The sequence below is a fragment of the Rhinolophus sinicus genome, chromosome 9 (assembly GCF_057876585.1).
Source record: "Rhinolophus sinicus isolate RSI-liver-muscle chromosome 9, RSI-T2T, whole genome shotgun sequence".
In the NCBI taxonomy this organism is placed as follows: Eukaryota; Metazoa; Chordata; class Mammalia; order Chiroptera; family Rhinolophidae; genus Rhinolophus; species Rhinolophus sinicus.
The window spans coordinates 33,768,409-33,787,269 of NC_142509.1; the positions used below are offsets into that span (position 1 = coordinate 33,768,409).

General features: G+C 40.8%; 2 protein-coding genes and 1 pseudogene across 7 annotated transcripts in view; 2 read left to right on the forward strand and 1 right to left on the reverse strand.

Annotated features, from left to right (window-relative positions):
* Positions 1-1,073: 1,073 nt before the first annotated feature.
* Positions 1,074-8,577, reverse strand: ERP29 (endoplasmic reticulum protein 29). The gene is made up of 3 exons (XM_019734104.3): positions 8,346-8,577; positions 4,052-4,190; positions 1,074-2,543 (listed from the first exon to the last, which is right to left on the reverse strand). Exons 1-3 carry the CDS (start codon positions 8,487-8,489, stop codon positions 2,041-2,043), a joined length of 786 nt encoding a protein of 261 aa, XP_019589663.1. The 5' UTR covers positions 8,490-8,577; the 3' UTR covers positions 1,074-2,040.
* Positions 8,578-8,730: 153 nt separating this feature from the next.
* TMEM116 (transmembrane protein 116) overlaps positions 8,731-18,861 on the forward strand; it is a 114,390-nt gene continuing 104,259 nt past the window's right edge. For 5 of the 6 annotated variants that reach the window (XM_088801019.1, XM_074321059.2, XM_019733891.3 and 2 more), the window contains exons 1-3: positions 17,530-17,659; positions 18,248-18,294; positions 18,766-18,829. In XM_088801019.1, the coding sequence (XP_088657145.1) occupies positions 17,612-17,659; positions 18,248-18,294; positions 18,766-18,829 (159 nt within the window). In that variant the 5' untranslated portion in view covers positions 17,530-17,611. Of the gene's footprint in view, positions 8,957-17,529; positions 17,660-18,247; positions 18,295-18,765; positions 18,830-18,861 lie in introns of those variants that run through there. The other variant, XM_019733890.3, reaches the window with a different exon arrangement.
* Positions 18,549-18,644, forward strand: LOC141569302 (U6 spliceosomal RNA; annotated as a pseudogene).

Consider the following 18,861-nt stretch of genomic DNA (forward strand, 5'->3'; position numbering starts at 1 on the left):
CCCAACCCCCAATCTCACAGTCTTAAGTTTTGATGGCCGTGTTCAAATTCCCATTCTGTCTTGGTTCTCTATTGAATAATCAGTCTCTCTTGATGTGATTCTAATGCCAACATTTTTTTGTGTGGCACCAATTACTAAGGACTATTTGTAAATTAAAATGATTCTTGGCACTATTTGAGATTACTTGCAAGTTGCTTAGAATAGAGTTCTCTGTTGGTTCCACGGTCTCATCTTCAGGTTATCTGGAAAGACCCTGAAAATCGTATATATTTGTTTTGATTCTGGGAAGCCAGTCCATAGCTTTCATTAGTCTGATTAGCAGCATTTGAGCCACAGTATTATTTAATTAGATGCCAAGAATTACCAGAAAGGAATCCATTTGTCTTAAGTGACAGGGAAGACTCAATTTTATGTAGCATATGCAAACCACTTCACTCTTAAACTAGAAACAGGGCTCATCTTTAATGAAAAATATTTGGTACAACGAGCCTCTGATGTATAATCTATTCCTGCCCTACAGCCCATGTTTCTTCAACTGAAGACCGTGGGCTTATAATGATCCCCAGTCCAGACGCATCCAGTGAAGTACCCTGGGTGTTGCCACCTTTCATTCCTCTCAATTGAGATGAGACCACATTCAGGGACTGTGGATACGTTTAGTTTTAGAGTTCTTTCCCTATCTGCCATTTGTCTCACTCTTAATTTCCATAAAATAGTGAATAGTTCTTAAGAAGTGACTGTTTTAGGTACATGAGAAAAAACTAGAACAGCTAAAGCAAGTTTACCAGTGAGAAGCATTGAAAAAGATCTCCCCAAATTTTGTCAGAATTGAAATAATTAGTAGGGGAAATACTGAAATTATTGGGCCAAATACATGTATTCTTGTCAAATGTTGAGAATATCTATGCTGGTTATGGGCAGGAGTTTAGGTTTCAACATTTTTTACCTAGTTGAATTGTTAGCCTAAGTGAACACAATTGTTTTTGGTCCATCCAATTCAACACATGAATTTTCCTCCATATTTTTTTTTTTCGTTTCCAGTGACTTTAAATAACAATCTGGGGGAAATGAAGGAACATAAACAATTTAAGATTTTATTTGCCAGCTCCATCCAACTTACATTTGTGTGGGTGCAACTAGACATATTTCAGGAGCTGTCTAGTTTGATAATTTCAAATAGTTAAATATGAAAGTAGGGATGTTACGAAGCTTACCATTGCAGGTCCTGCTCATCACTCCTGAGAACAGATTTCAAAGTCACTACAATGCTCCCTCTGTTTTAAAGTTGGTACTTACTGCGTGAACTGACAAAGTAACTTAAATGACAAACAATCCCCCCCTTTTTTCAACTTCCAAATCAGACTGCATTGTATCGTTTAGCTGTCTAAATCAAACTCGAAAAAAACATCAGATTATATCAATAAAACTAAGAATTTGCTATGTATCTCATGGAGTATGGAAAATAAATATACTGAGGTTCATTAATGTTGCCATTCAATTTTAAGGACAAGAAAATGGACAATGCAATATACAACCCACAATCAGTCCACTTGAGTCTGACATCAGTGGAAAGAAAGGTAGGCCTTGAGCTGGGGCCCATTTCCAGTGTTACCAAGATAATCTGTTACCCTGGTAGAGTGGAGTCCATACCAGCTTAGATTAAAAAATAAATTCAAATGAGAAAGCAGGTCATAGGCCAAAGTATAATTTGTAAAAGAAATTTGAATGGCTTCAGATCCACTTAACCAAAACACAGAAACTTTAATTAGATCAGAATTACACCTGTCAAGGACCTGGGCAGTACACTCTTTATAGCACCAATTCCTTCTGCGGGAATTTCATAAGCCATCTGAGTGCGTATTCCAGCTATACCCGGACTGGCTACAGAGATGTCCCAAGCATGGTCACAACATCAGTATCTGGGCATGCTGGTTTAGGGTCACTTATCCCACCACTCCCTTATATCCCAGGGTCTCACAGGCAGCAGGTAACTTTCCCTCCCCATCCCCACCAAACTCTGGAAAACCCTAGAGTGCCTTTTTACAGCTCCTCCTTCTCGGCCCCCTTCTTCTGAAAGGCAGTCAAGATGTTTAAGCTCTTCTGGAGCTCCTCCTTCTTCCCGTCGCTCATCTTGTTCTTCTCAATCAGCTTGGTGATCCGGGTCATCTCTGATGCTGGGAAATCCTCACCCTGGTCTAAGACCTTCCCCATGATCTTCAGGTACTGCTCAGCCCACTTCTTCTCAGTCTCCTTCACACCTGAGAGGTTGTCCTGCCCCCGCTGTAAGAGGGCCTGTCGGGCCTCCACGCTAGAGGCCTTGATGAACTCTGCAGCCAGGGTGTCATACGTAGGCAGGCAACCAGGCATACCTAGGTAGACCCCTTGCCCCTTTAGCCAGCGCTGGATGGCTCCAACCTTAACTGCCCCATTATACAGGACCGGGTTCTCAAAGTCCCCATCCCGGAAGAGGTAGAAGACCGGGTACTTGTCTTTGTCCAGCTTGTATTTCTCACTCAGTTCCATATTCAGCTTGTCACCATAGTCTGTGAACAGAAACCAGACATGGGGTGTCAACCTCAAGGCACTTACATTCTTCTAAGGGTGCGAAGAAAGATAATAAACAAACCTAAGTGATCAGTGCCCTGAGGAAAATAAAACGGTGTGACTGGGTAAGAAGGCCCACCTGGAGATGACATGAGCTGAGACCTGAGGATCAAGGAGCCAGACGTGTGAGGATATGGGAACTGTCTCAGAAGAAGGACTGCAAGTCCTTCCAAGGCAGGAATGAGCTGGGTGTATTTAAGGATTACAAAGGCCAACCTGGCTGGAGTTGAGAGAAAGGGAGCCTGTGATAGGTCACATGGTCCCTACCACAAGGGCTGTTTTAAGGACCCAATGAGGGGCTAGGAGCCCTCCACCTGGAAGAGTTAAGCCCTTAGTATGTGGTAGCTATTAGTATTTGCTGTGTCCTCCCTGAAAGGCAGCAACTGCTCCAAGGCTGACGCTGTGATAACTGGTTTTCCACACCCTGTCAAGAAGAAATGGCCCAGACCACTTATTCGGAGGCAGAATAAGAAGCATGGGGTTCCAACCTTAGTTCTGCCACTAAACTCGACGATCTTGAGCAAGCATTGTTTCTTCATCTGAAAAATGGTGGTGGTGGTGCTCGGTCACAGCACTTCCTTTATAGTTTGTCCCAAGGATGAAATATGTATAAAACACTTAGCACAGTGGCCTGGCACACAGTAAACATTTGATAAATGTCACTTATTATTCTAAAAGCCCCAAGGGAGTGAACTTACAGCTGAGTGGGAATTGACTGACTGCCCTGTACCCAGGAACAGACTCTCGCACTTACTAGGGACTGAGGTATTTCAGCTGGGAGGAAGCTGAGAGAGGGAAGAACCCACTGCCCTTGGGAATAAACTCTTAGGTGGAATTCTGGATGAGCCACTTTGTACCCCACAGCCTTGAGCTTGTTTTCCTTAGGTATAAAATGGAGATAGTAGTACGTCTCGCTTCTCAGGTGGGGTTCAAGAGAAGATTAAAAATGCAATGTCTGTGTACATCTTTACAGACTGTAAACCACTAAATGTTGGCCACTATTATTAAAGCTGTCATTGTGGTTGAGAGCTGACCTTGGTTTAGTGGCAGCTCTGGTGGATTTGAGCTAAAGCCAAATCCCCATAGTTTTGGTACAAACGAGCTGAAATGAAGATGGAAAAATGGACTACGCTGTCCCCTAGGGGGCAGGGCACCCCCTCTGCAAAGAGAGCTCCAAGTTCTCTATTAAGTTTGGTGTCAGTGGAGGGTAGAGGATGAAGGATGGTGGATTCCTTCCCCTCAGGCCCCTGCAAGGCTGCGCTGAGGTTCGGTGGTCACAGAATCTGCTCAATCTCATTGCCAGGGACACCAGATTCCTTGAAAGGCCATGACCCTGTTTACATGTGGGGTTCAGACAGAAAGGTGCTGGGATTCCCCCGACAAGTAGGGAAGTCATTCCTGGCTTCCTCCCTCTCTGCCCTCCCCAGTCATCTTGGACTTGTCATACCTGAGATCCCCACCTCTGCCACCAAGAGGTCATCACTGGAGGCCGAGTTTTCAGCCAGACGCTTGAACTCATCCTGCTTCTCACCGTAGGGGTACTGGGTGTCGAACTTCACCAAGACGAACTTGCTTTTGGGAATGACCTGAGGGCGTATAGAGCTGAGCAAGTGGGGGTTCCAGGGAACTTTGGGGCTGATTGCTTTTCCCAAAGGTTAAGAAATGGAGTAGTACCAAGCCCACAAGGGAGACAAACTCTCACATACCAATATCCATTCATTCATTCATTCATTCATTCATTCACCCATTGATTCATTTAATAATTTAGTGGTTCCTGCTATGTGTTGGGTACCCTATTAGATAGTTGTTCACACTAATCAAAGACATATACAATCCAGTCTAGAATAAATCTGTAGATGTATTAAGGCTTTCTCCAGTGGCCCTTCTGGTAAGGCTAAGGAGACCCTTAGCACGCACTACGTTGGCCCGTAACGCCCATCATCCCAAGGGACCTTTCTCAGTAAGCACTGAATCAGAAACATGACAAAACCCAACCAACCAACCCACCACCCATCTATATAAAGGAGTTGGTACCATGGAGGAAGCATTGGCTAGGGAGTCCAGAGCTGAACTCTGCAGTTTCAGGATTCAAGGGAAGTTCCTGAGATGCCAGGCTTGGGACAGTGTCCCCTCCCTAGACCACTGTTTACTTTGGCTGGATTTCTAGGTCCTAAACTGTTGTTAGGGCCAAGATTTTTAATTGTAAAATTCACATGACCATTTTAGCCATTTTAAAGTACACAATTCAGTGGAATTTAGTATATTCACGATGTTGTGCAACCATCACTAACATCTAGTTCCAGAACATTTTCACCACCTGCAAAGGAACCATGTACCCAGAGCCATATACCCATTAAGCAATCATTCCCCAGTCCTCCTTCCCAACCACTAATCTGCTTTGTTTCTATGGATTTGTCTACTCTGATGGAATCATATAATACATGGCCGTCTGTCTGGCTTCTTTCCCTTAGCATGTTTTCAGGGTACATCCATGTTGTAGTATGCACCAGTATTTCACTCCTTTCTGCGGCCAAATAAATATTCCATTGTATGGATAGACCACATTTTGCCTAAGCCTTCATCAACTGATGGACATCTGGGATGTTTCCACCTCTTGGCTATTTGTGAATAGTACTATTATGAACATTCATGTACAATTTTTTGTTTGAACACCTGTTTTCATTTCTTTTGGGTACATAGCTAGGAATGGAACTACGGGGTCATGTAGTAATTCTATATTTAACATATTGAGGAATCCCAAGGACTTCCTTTTGATAATGTCTTCCAATGCACAGATTTTATCTAACAAACTGTCTTTGGCCAGTAATACTGCCTTCTCTTCCTCTTACATACAACCTTTTGTTCTTCTAATCAGTGATCACTGCTGGTCAGTATTTCATCACAGGCCATCATAATTAAGTCAAGCCAACAGCCTCCCAGTTTTTGTAATTCCTTGTTCCTTATTGTGTGCTGATGTCCATTTGGTTTTAGGTTTGAAAAAAACATTTAAAAACTGCCTACACACACAAGGGAAGGGGCAGAAGCCACCAGAACAGGTAATCTTTTAAGTGGTCATTGACCCCAAAAATTCTGAGCTCTGGGGGCCTAAAAGCAGGGAAGACTTAAAATATAAATGAGATCACATCCCTCCGGCCCAAATGGCCTTATTTCAATTCAACACACCAAACTTATTCTTACTAAGGGCCTTTTCATTTGCTGTCTCTGCTGTCTGGAATGCACTTTCCTCGGTTCATTCCATGGCTGTCAATCATTCAAAGCTCACTTCAAATACCCCTCCTCCACCCACACTGTCCAACACTGCTTCATTTCCATCACACTCATCCTTTATCCGGCTCTACTTTCTGCATTAATCACTCTGAAATCCTTATTTGCTTGTTTGTCCTCCCTACTTGAATGTACATTTATGAGAATTAAGGACCTTGTCTGACCTGTGTTTTGCTATGTCCCTAGTGCCCAACAGTACCTGTGTGTAGCAGATGCTCCAAAAATATGTGCTAAAGGAACAAAACTAGGGCAGACTTTGGTAGCAGATGCTACATGTCCAGGGGGAAAACAATTTAAAAAGCACAACACAGGATCCCTACCTGCAAGGGGCCTACATTTGTATTATGCAATAATATTAAGAATCATACAGTACTGTAACATTGAAATAGAATTAAGAGGCCACCATCTTTTACTTTCACCATTCTTACCCCTGGCAGAATGGTTTTGAATGGCAAGCATTTGCACAATGAATTTTTTCTTGTTTTTTAACTCAGTCTATACCTCTTAATTGCTTTAGGACTCTCTCTCCTTTCCTCATCCTTGAGGAATCGGCTCCACCGTAACATTTAGGCAACTTGCTTCTTCAATGGACAGATGAATTCATTATTCATTCATTTACTGAATAAAAAGATACTGAGGGCCTATCATGTGCCAGGCACCGTTCTAAGTGAACACAGCAGGAAAGAAAACAGACAGGGTCTCTTATTTCTAGTGATGGTGAAGAGCAAGAAACAAAAAAAGGCATTGGAAATCACTGAAAGGCAAAGCATGGAATGAGTCTCCTGGACACACCACTACGAAGGTCTCCTTTTGTTCAATGGTATTAAAGAGAGTGAAATTTAGAAAGGGACTGGAGAAACATTTGTTCATTCATTCAACAGATTATTATTGAGCATCTTCTAGGTATGTGACGGGTAAACTGCTAGGTTGTGTAGTTGATCAGTGAACAAAACAGGCAAGGTAGTTTTTCCCAAACATATAATATTTTAGTGTGGGAATTGATATAATAGACAAGAAAAAAAAGGCTGGGGGAGGGGAAATCATGGAAGGGCTCTGAGAAGGTAACGTTTAACCTAAGCCTGAATGATAAGCAACCAGCCTTTCAAAGATGGGGCAAAGAATGTTCTAGTCAAAAGTGCAAAGGGCCCGCTGCAGTAACGAGCTAGGAATATTTAAAGGACAGAGAAAGTGTGGCTGGAGCAGAGGGGACAAAAAGGAGAATGGTTAGGAGATGAAAGAAGAGGGAAGCAAGATCAGGTCATGTAGGACTTAGGTAGGTTACTGGAATGATCGCCTTGACCAGGCTGTACCGGTAGCAGTAAAGATGCAGAGGCACCAACTGATTAGGAAATACTGTCAACTTTATAGTACACAGATTCCCTCTAAGTCACACTTGGTCTGTGATGTTATCCCATTTCCAAGTTTGAGAGGGTAGGAGTGTCACTTTGCCAATAAAGGCCCCCAAAGCATAGGTTGCTGTGGGGTGTGCCTGACAACCATACCTACGCTTTTACATTCTTGAAACTGCCTTGAATGAGCCACAGGTGCCAAATCCACAAGAAACCCTTTTGAAAATAGAAGAAGCCAACCACCTGAGACACATTTAGAACTCCACTTTTTGGTTTCACTTCCTAGCAATAGGTACAAATTAAGAAACTAAAAAGACGGGCTCTCTCAAAGCGTTAGCTTGCCCATCTTGTAGGCAAAGTTAAAAGCTGCCAGTGGGTGAAGACAGGTGCAAGAGGAGGGGGTTGAGCCTGCATTCTGCCTTCAACATTTCCAACGACAATTAACCAGGCCAGGACCCCAAATTCTGTAAATAATGGAGGTAGAAAGTAGTGGTGAGTCCTTCCGTGCTTTGACCCGATTATATTCATTTTTTCCCCTCCAGGCACAAGATATTCTCTATAAAGGTGTTGAACCGAAGCTTATTCTTAACGCTTGCACTTTTCAAGGAGACTCAGGCTGTCTGGACGGTGTTTGCATATTGCAAATTAGGCTGCAATCCACGCCAAGGGAAGAGGGGCGCAGAAATGCGTGCCAACACGCCGGGTTCCCACCCCGCAGCCCAACCACAGCAGGAGCTGTGGCGTCCGCTTTGCGCCGCCCTCCGAAGCTCCCACTTGGGACTCGAGGATTGGATCCTGTCGGGCACCGCCCTCTCCCCATAGGTGAGGGGAAGGGGCTCCCAGTTCCCTCGGCTCCATCTCGGCAGCTCTTTTGCAAAAGAGGAAGCAAGTACAAATACTGCAAAGGCAAGGGTGCGAGGGGACCGTGGAGCATGGTCATGATACGGCTTCGGCCCAGAGTCCATCAGCCCTATAAGATGGTGGGAAGCCCTGATCGTCGCCACAGACCACCACTGGCTAGACCTCTGTCCCCTGCGTCCCCCACAGGTCTACGCTCCCCTGGGCGCTCTGGCTGCACCTGCGTGCGATGTTCCCCGCCCCCGTTACCTTGTAGAAAGTGACTGTATCCAGGGGAAGGGCACCCTTGGTGTGCAGGCCGCTACCGCCCTGAGGAGCGGAGAGGAGCAGGAGGAACAAGAGGGGAGGAAATAGTAGGGAGAGAGAAGCGGCGCAGGGAACAGCGGCAGCCATAACGCCGGATTCTGGCAGTGGAAGCTAGAAAGGCTGTAGTACAGAAAGCGCGGAGTTGGGAGTCACGTGACCAGACGGACCAGCCCCGGAGGCTCGCGCGCGCCTAGGGTGAGAGGGAGGGGCCACGTGAGGGGCGGAGAAATGGGGCTGCCGCGCGCGCGCACTCCGCGAAGCTTGCGCCGTCCAAAGGTTAAAGGGTGGAGCGACGTGGGGAGGGAGGAGCGACGTGGGGGCGGGTCGCGGAGAAAAAAAGCGACAGACTGCTGCGCACGCGCACTCTGCGAGGCGCGCAGCTGGCGTGCGCTTTTTCCGCCCTTCGCGTGAGGAAAGGCACGAGGAGCGTGCTTGGCGTCTGTGCAGCTCCTGGTTCGCTATCTTTTCTCGTCTTCGAAGATGACGACGCCAGCCACCATTTCTTCCTGCCTTTGGTCCGTCAGGCAGTCGGCTGGGATCCGCTACCACCTTAGGTCAGTCAGTCAGTCTGACTATGCCACTCCCCCTCCCTCAGTTGGCCCAGTGTTTCCCTCAGTCAGTCATACTCCACTTCCTCCCTTAGTCAGGCCCGGAGTTGGTCAGCCAAACTCTTCTGTCAGTATGGCGGTCAGGGCCACTCCTGCCCTCTGCCCAGTCTGATAGTTGGGCCTACCCTGAGGTGAGTTCCTCACCTGGGAGGCGCTAGGCTTTACTGAAAGCTCAGTACTCGCCCAGCTTATCTCCTAGGGCCCAGGAAAGAAACAGGTTTTTTTTTAAATCCTAATACTGTTACTCAACAGATACTTGTGCAGGGTATATATAGTTGGTTCACACCAGACGCTGGGTTTGCCTGCGAGGCGAATGAGATAAAGAGACAGAGCTCTGTACTGAGGAACGCACAGTGGTGGGGAGGAGGAGACGTAGGAATAGTAATTGGTAGAAAATAAGACTATGAAAACACAAATGGAGGTTCAGTCAGTCCTGCTCAGGAGTGTCAAGGAAAGTGACAGACAGGAGATGACTTGAGCTGGCTCTTGAAGAGGCATTTACAAGGTCAACACCAAAGGATAGTTCTAGCAAGGGGAAAAGCATGAGTCTGTGAAGGTTACCGAGGGCACGTTGCAAAGGGTCTCATCAAGCTAAAAGGTTCGGAGCCATCAAAAGTTTTGACCGGGAGAGTGACTTCAGATTTGCTGTCACTCAGGAGTGAAGGGAAAGGATTGAAAAGAAGAAGGCTGAAAGCCGGGAGGGAAGGCTCTATTGCCGCAGTCTGGGTAGGAGACGTTGAAGTCCTGTAATCAGCTGGTAAAACAGTAGAGTTGGAGGGAGAGGTAAGGATGCAGTTGACAAACTTTTGCAGGGTAGGATTCACAAGACCGGATGAACAAATGGATGCGAGGGTAAGAGAATAAGTTAAATAACACATCACAAGGGGTTTAGCACCACAGTAACCATTGTGTGTGTCCAAAAAAAAGTGTGTGTGTGTAAAATAGTGAATCATCAAAGATAATAAGATCCAATCTTGGGCAACCAGTTTGGATAAAAATTTTGAGCGGAAGACTGCCGTGTGTGTATGTTGGGGGATGTTTGGAAAATTTTATTTTGAGTTTGCCCTAATACATGATTAAGTGAAATGAGTTACATAGACAAGTAATAGAAGTTAGAGGAGGGGAAAATGACTGTGACCTGAGGTGGTTAAAGAAGACGTCACGTAGGAGGTGGAAATGGAGTTAAGCTTTAGAAGAAAGAATATTTTAGGTGGAGAACAAGTGAAAAAGGAGCAGAAGTGGGAATGAGCATCATGCTCTGGGGAATGATGGGCTTGGCTGGAGGGAGTTCTCAAAACAGCCGTTAGTAAAACACGTTTAAGCTCAGGTAGGGGAGAGTCTTGAAAATCAAACTAAGAATTTCCTGTTTTGTCCTGTAGTCAGTAAGGAGCTATTAAGAGTTTTTAGAACCATTTAGAAGTCATTTAGACTGGTTTTTAAATGATTCACTTCTGAGTGTATAAATGCTTTGGGTACACCTAGTTTTAGTACGGTTTTGAAAAAAGTGAAGGAAGTGGATTGGTTGGAGAGGGAGGGCTTATATTGGTACTTTTTCTATGAGTTGCAAAAGTACAGTAATTATCTCTAAGCTTCCTTTTAATAGCACTCTGGTCCCAGTGAGTTACCTCATGATATGATTAGATTTTTGGCTTCAGGATCCTGACAGTCTACACAATAAGCCAGGTATAATTCTCCATATTTAGGAAGTCATAAAATCCCACATTTGACACCGATGTGGAAAAATCAAAAAGCTGGCACAGAGTTGTATGGAGGTAGGGAGTAGGAGGCGAGGCATGTTACATGAGTGTGCACATGACTCAGCACAGCCGCTGGAGTAAGGAGGAGGAAAAGGGGCATGGTCTGCTAAGGCAGCTGTTAGGCTGGTGCAAAAGTAATCGCGGTGTTTGCAATTATTTTTAATCTTTTAAACCGCAATTACTTTTGTACGATCCTAATAATATGTAAACTCTCCCATCTTTTTTCTGTCATCAGGCCAGTGAGTCCCCAGTCTCACTGACCTCTTTGCTATTCCTTGTATATACAAGGCATGTTTCTGCCTCAGGACCTTTGTACTGGTTTTCTCCCCCTAGAGCACTTTTCTTATGGCTGGTTCCTTCACTTCCCTTAAGTCTTTGCTCAGATGTCATCTTCCTAAGATCTACCCTGACCATCCTTTAAAAAATTGCTCCTCCCTGATATCTTCCTGCTTTCTGTCTCCCTACTCTGTTTTTTCTCTATAGCACTTTTCAGGTTGTTAACATACTATATAATTGGCTTATTTTTAAATTATCTGTTTCCTATGAGGGGTGGGATTTGTTTTTTGTTTTTTTGTTTTTTTGTCTGTATCCGCAGCACCTAGGGCAGTGTCTGGCACATGGTAAGTGCTCAGTAAGTACATGTTGAGAGGAACTTCTCCATGGTTGTCTCTTAAAATTCCATTGTTCTTTCCTACATTCCTTTCTCAGACCCCGTACTGTTCTTCAGAGGTCCCTTAGACCTAATGGTTTTTCTCCTGCAAGGTTTTGTTGATGTTCACACCAATTCTTCTGACACAGATGTCTTAACACTTGAAGCATATTTCACCTGTTAAAAATTGTTATGGAGGGAAGATTTACTCCACAGTATGATTTTTCTCCAAGCCCCATCTTTCTTTAAGAATTATTTCAATATTTAACAACTACTTACTGAACATCTTTCATGTGTCGTACACTTTTAGAAGTAAGGGTTACACTGATGAACAAAGTAGATGTGTTCCCTGCAGTTCTAGTGGGGGAGACTGACGTTAAATAATTACACAAGTAAATATATAATTACAAATTGTGATACTTTCTAAGAGAGAAAAGTGGAGGGCCTGTGAAAGAATATGATGGGGGATTAATTTGGGTTAGAATTCATGGAAAACCGCTACAAACAGGTATATTTAAGCTAAGGCCTAAGGGATGAATAAGATTCAGCTCTCAAGGAACTTACACTCATATAATGAGACAGACATTAAATAATTATATAAAAATATAAAATGTAGGTTGTTTTATGTTAGGAAGCATTTTCGGAAAATAAAACAGCATGCGCAAAGGTTCTAAGGGGAGAAAGAGCTTGAAGTATCGGAGGAACAAAGAATTCCACTCTGGAATCTGTGCTTTAGAAATAAAATCATCAGCTCAAAAGATTATATGTGTAGGGATGTTTACTGCAGCATTCTTTGAAGAAGCAAAGAAGGAAGAAAAGAAAAAAAAATCTGAAAACAACCTACATGTCAATCATGAGAGGAAGTGTTAGATAAATGATCTTATGTGGAATATTATATAGCTATCAAATTAGTTAGAACTATTTCAATTAAAGTGAAGAGATATCCATGAAATAATAGATGAGAAAAGCAATATGTACAGAAATATATGATCCCTTTTTTAAAAACCTATTATCATAACAACAACCCCCAAATATGTATGTATGTGTATATTTGGGTATGTCTTAATGAGCGTACAGAAAGATGTAGACAAATACACCAGGCTGTTAGCATTGGTTACACTCCAGAGGAGTTGTGAGAAAGAAAATAAGACTCTAGCAAGAAAAAATATTATTATGGAATAATGTTGAGCAGAAATGTATAATATAAAATACTAGCTGTGGAATTACTACAACGTAAAAGTTGAACATTCATGTGGAAAAAGACAAAGTAACATCAATAAATAAGACATTATTTTGACTAGATGATAAGATTGTAGGAAACTTTATTTTGAATTTCTGTTATTTTTGTTTTTCCAGTAGTGTAGTATTAAAAAGCTAATAGAGATTTTTAACATCCTGGGATCAAATAATTTCAGCAGAGATATTTTTCTTTCTCCTTTTGTCCCACTTTCAATTCATGTTATTTTGTCTTTATGTATTCGTATAAGCCACACAAACAAACAGATATTTTAGAATTTCCTAAATGTTAACATCTCTGTGGTGAGGACATTTGAGCTGATACTTGAAGGATGAGAAGTAGCCAGTCATGTGATTATCTGGGGGGAAGAACATTCCAGTGAGAGGGAACAGCTATTACAAATGAGCTGAATTAGAAAAGTACTTGACATGTTGGATTACACAAGAGTGGTTGGCAGACACTAAGCTGGCCCCCAATGAGCCCTGCCTCTTGTGTAATCCTCTCCCCTTGAGTGTTGGCAAGATCTGTGATCAATAGAATACAGGAAAGGTGATGGAATGTCACTTCAGTGATTTGGTTACATAAGATGTGACTCCATCTTGCTAGGAAGACATCTTGCAGAAGCCCACATAGCGAAGAATTGAGTGAAGCCTTTCGCCAACAGTTAGTTAGGAACTGAGGCCCTCAGACCAAGAACCCTTAAGGAACTGAATTAGACCAACAACTACATGAACTTAGGAGCGGACCCTTCCCCAGTTGAGTAGACCCAGCCCTGATCAACATCTTGATTATAACTTTGTGAGAGGCACTGAAGCAGAGGACCCAACTAAACTATTCTTGGACCCCTGACCCACAGAAGGTGTGAGATAATAAATTAGTGTTTCAAGCCAGTAAATTTGTGGAAATTTGTTATGTAGCAATAGATAAGTAATACACACAATTTGATAAACATGCCTACTATATATTTTTTCAAGCCATTGATGAAAGTCTTTTACAGAACATTGCCAAGTCAGAATGCTGATTCACTCCACTGGAGGTCAGTCCTAAATTAATATTGATCAATGAATTAGCTCTCCCTTTGGTTTATTTGTTCAAGAAATGCCCTCAGTTGTGCTTTCACTTGATCTATCTTTCCTTATTTTTATATCATGAAATTTTTCACCAAATACTTTGTGAAAATGCCATATAAACTATGTCTAGTAATTGTATCCACAAAGAGAATTGGGTTAGTCAGGCATGCTTATTTATAAATCCATGCTGACTCAGTCGTTATATTTTTCTAATCGTTTAAAAACATCTTTTGGATAGTTTATTCTAGAATCTTGTCTGGGATTAATGCTAAGATCTTTCACTTATGGTTTGCAGATTCTTTTGTTTCTCCTTATAAAAACAAAAAAAATTACTTATCACCAGTTTTCTACAATTTCTAGTAATTTTCCTAGTTTTACATGAACTCTCCAGATTTCATTGAATGGTTTATTGGGTTAACCGGCAAGTTTTATCAAAGTCCTGGAGTATAATTTGTTCAGGCCAGCAGTAGTGGGTTCATTTCGAGCAGTCAGGTGCTCTCTTATAATCTTTCTCTTCAGTTCTCTCTTGCAGTGTTTATTTTACACTTTTTAATCTAAATATTTTCCTTTTCAATAGGAAAGACAGAAACATGTTATCCATTAATTATTACACCATGAATTTCAGCAATGGGACATTTCCTTCCCTATTTTGTCCCAAATATCATTTTTTTGGCAACAGCTTTATTGAGATATAATTCACCAACCTTACAATTCATCCTTTTAGAGTGTACATTTCAATTGTTTTTAGTGTATTCACAGAGTTGTGCAACCATCACCACTATCTAATTTTAGAATATTTTTCCCCCTGGAAAGAAACCCTGTGCCCATTAGTAGTCACTCCCCATTCCTCCTCAAACTACCTTCCTAGCCCTAGACAACCACTAATCTACTTCCTATCTCTATAAATTTGCCTATTTTAGACATTTCATATGAATGGAATCCTACACTATGTGGTCTTTTGTGACTGGCTTCTTTCACTTAGCATGATGTTTTCAAGTTTCACCCATGTTGTAGCATGTGTCAGTACTTCTTTCCTTCTAATTGCTGAATGACATTCCATTGTACGGATAGACCACATTTCATTTATCCATTCATCAGTTGATAGACATTTGTGTTGTGTCTACTTTTTGTCTATTCTGAACAACACTGTTAAGTTTTTGTGAGGACATATGTTTTAATTTCTCTTGGGCATATACCTAGTAGTAGAACCTGATTTATACCTAGGAGCTGAGCCATATAGTATATGGTTAACCATTTGAGAAACTGCCAAAATGGCTGCAGTATTTGACATTCCCAGCAGCAGTGTATGAGGGTTTGTATTTCTCCACATATTAATCAACAACTCTTGCTATTATCTTTTTTATTATAGCCATTCTAGTACATGTGAAATGGCATCTCAGTGTGAATTTCCCTGATGGCTTATGATGTTGATCATCTTTTCATGTGCTTATTAGTCATTTGTATATTTTGGGGAGACATCTGTTTAAAATTTTTGCTTATTTTCAAATTGGATTTTATTTTTGTTATTGAGTTGTAGGGTTCCTTATGTATTCTGCATACAAGTCCCTCATCAGATACATGGTTTACAAATATTTTCTCCCATTCTGTAGGTTGCCTTTTCATTTTTTTGAGGGTATCCTTTGAAGCACAGAAGTTTTTAATTTTGAAGAAGACCAGTTTATATCTATTTTTCTTTTGTTGCTTGTGCTTTTTTTTGTCATATCTAAGAAACAATTGCCTAATAGAAGAATTCTCTTGATATCATCTTAATTTTTAAAATTATTTTTCTATTTTCTCCCATTAACCAGTTCCCTGTTAGGATACAGTAGGTGTTAAGAATGAGAAGTCAAACTGACTGAGTTTGAATCTTGGCATTACCACTTGATAACTCTGTAACCATAGGGAAGTGACTTGACTTCTTTAAACCTTAGTTTCTTCAACTGTAAACCTCAGTTTCTCCATCTGTAAAATGGGAAAAATAGTACTTCTTACCTCAAAGGTTGTGTTGAGGATTAAAATGCTTAGCATAGAACATTACACATAGAAAGCACTTGATAATTGGTAGTTATTATTACTGGAAATCTTCTTTGAGTTGAGTATTTTTGTTTAAATAAAAATATTTTACTAGGTAGGTGTTGTTCTTGACTTTATCCACTGCATTAAATTCCTCATTGTAGAAATTGAATGAATATCTGTTAACTTAAATTGATACGTAATATATATTAGCCCATTATGTGAAGTGAGAGCTGGGATGTGTTTGAGCTTGCTAAAGAGATAAGTAAAAAGAGGAGAAGAGAAACCGAAAATAAGTTATCACCCACTTCATCATTTGGGCTCAGGTTAACCCTTGTAGAAAAGGAAGATTGGAAGATTATGTTTCCAAAGACATTTCAAAGGGGGACAGTGCTGAATATTCAAAAGGCAGAGGACTAATTTAGAGAGAAAAATGGAAAAGTAAATCCGAAATGTTGTCTGGTGGCATAAGACATTTTAGAAGAGATGCCACGAGAGAAAAGTTCTATGAAGAGCAGCAGACAGATTTGGCCTGGCTGTTTTCTGAACAATTTGAGATGTGTTCTTGACTGAGACAAGAATCCTTTGTCCAAAAGCATTCTCTTATCCCTTGGTGAGACTGTCATTAGTCCCCTCACCCTTATTATGTAGCTATATGATTAGAGGACTCAAAGCACTCCCTAAGACCTATGATAGGGATTTCTGATCCAGAAATTTACTGGAATTTTTATTTATTTGTTTAATAATTTAAGCAAAGTGATTAGAGCCTGCCTCCACTTAATGTCCCATCTTCTACTCCACACTACACTTGTATTCTTAACCTCATTTGAATAAATGAGTCATATATTTAAATTACTCAAGCCATGCAAGTGATCTAATTTATGTTATCCATAAATATTTGTAGAATGTATGAAATACAGAAGTGAGCATGGTTAGATGAAATAAATGGTTACATAAATGAAATGTTTTTCCTTCTGCTTTCTCCTTCCCCCAATCTTTGTCCAAATTTTACAAATACCATTTAAATGCCAATCAGTGTATATTATTTTTGTATGCAGATAATTTGAGATTTTGGTATGTATTTTCCTAATAACAGAATTGTTATAGGATGTGCTTATAAGCCATTTTTCCTACCGTATTATAAGCTTCTGGAAGTATGGATCTGTATCTTATTTGTCTTTCTATCTTCCATAACACAAAGTTGATATATAAACATTAGTATATTAATTGAATTGTGTAATTATATAATAATATATATAAGAAATTATATAATATATAATATATAATATAAAATATATAATATATAATATATAAGAAATTATATAATTTCTGGTGGGAATTTTGGGTACAGAATATTGAAGATGTTAGTATTAAACAAATATGAGACAATAGTAATAGCCCCTTTTCTTCACAGCCTTTTCCTGGTACTACTAAAAATTTATTGAATGAGTGAATATGCACGCTCTCTTTCTCATCACAGGCTTCTGTCTCAAAACGGGCAAGTTTTAAGCAGATTTCCCTTCTTCCCCAATTTTCTCTCTTTTTTCTGTTCCGTTTCTCTCTTGCAGCTCTATTTACCTTTTCACTATGACTTATTCTCTCCTTTTTATTATTCCTGCCTCTTACCCCTTCTTACAATTCCTAATGCTTTTTAGAATTTGTTTCCTTGTCACCTGTTCTATTTTTGTTCTTTCTACTTGGCTTTCTTCTCCACTTGTTGCCACCTTCTTTCCTTGCCCTCAAGATACAGGGCAGGATTGGATAGGGAGGAGCCCAGCTGGGGTAGGGGTGGAGCCACCTGTTTCACTGCTTGGGGATTCAGAACCTGACTGAGAAGGATCCGGCTGCTTAAGTATAGCTGGGACTCAAGTCCCTATGGCCTTCCTACTGGAGGCGAGCACTCTGGAGGACAGTTTGGACTTGGTGAGATTAGAAGCTGTCCCTCTCTTCTTTTTTGCTTCCCCGCTTTTCCTCCCTGTTCTGTATTTTCCACTCACATTTTCTCTCTCTCTCCATGCTATTAACTTTTCTTCTTCCTATTTCTCTGTTACTTAGTATTCTGTTTTCCTGTTTGTCTAGTTCTGTCAGTCCCTTGTATTTAGTACTTGTTTGCCTTTCCTGTTACCCTGTTACCCATTCTTTCCATGCATCTGTCTATTCTCGCTAAAAATTTAACTTTTCCTATCTCTTCTCCATTTTATTCTTCTCTTGATTAATTTTCTCATTCAACTCTGTTTTTTTCACTCAGCCATTTTCTATCTACCTCTTTATTGTTTTTATCTTACTGTTTCACAGAGACGTAGCAATAAGGGAGGAAAAAAGGAACCACCCTGCCTTTCCATGGGCCTGTTCAGCCTTTCTATTTATTCTTAGACTTGTAATGTGTTTTGATTAGGTACTGAAGAAGAGTTTGTGCTCTGCACAGATAGTTAATAAACACTGAAACTGGAGTAAGGTTAAATATTAAATGTAAAAGACTTAATTTTATTCTCATTTTCTCCTTTTATTTAGGCTTTTTCTGCAGTACAGTGGATACAATTTGTTATGGCCACTCTGAGGTAAGTTTATTTAATTTCATGTGATATGACTGTTTAAACTAGTATTAGTAAACTGGAGAATTCTGAAGTTTCCGACATTGCCCCCTGCCCCTGGGGATTTGCTTTTATTCTTTAGTCAGAGAGAAATGCTATTCTTTATCATGTTGATATTTTCTGATTAATAAAGTGTAACAACGTTAATGATAATAACAATAAAAAAAAGGTGACATCTGAAAACCAAAGGACAACTTTGGTTGTCAACAGGATTGGCTTGTAAAATCAATTTTTTTGGTAAAACTGGAACGATACAGAGAAATTAGCATGACCCCTGCGCAAGGATAACACCAATTCATGATACATTCTGTAGTTTTAAAAAATATGTACAGTTTATTTTACATCAGTTATATGTAAATAAAGCTGTAAAAGATTCAATAGCAAAAATGAAGGCGTCCCAATTGTCCTCTTTTATTGATCATCCTTTATCTCTGTCAGTGTTATAGGTTCAAGCTCACTTATTGCCTACGCTGTATTCCAGAATATACAGAAATCTCCAGAGGTGAGCAATCTCTTTTTTCTGTTGGATTTAAA

What these genes read in the sequence shown, in the direction of transcription:
- ERP29 (XM_019734104.3), bottom strand. Translation starts at nt 8,489, where the DNA reads ATGGCTGCCGCTGTTCCCTGCGCCGCTTCTCTCTCCCTACTATTTCCT. An exon ending in ATACAGTCACTTTCTACAAG is followed by an intron (nt 4,191 to 8,345) that starts GTAACGGGGGCG and finishes ATACGCCCTCAG; the next exon opens with GTCATTCCCAAAAGCAAGTT. An exon ending in GGCAGAGGTGGGGATCTCAG is followed by an intron (nt 2,544 to 4,051) that starts GTATGACAAGTC and finishes TTCTGTTCACAG; the next exon opens with ACTATGGTGACAAGCTGAAT.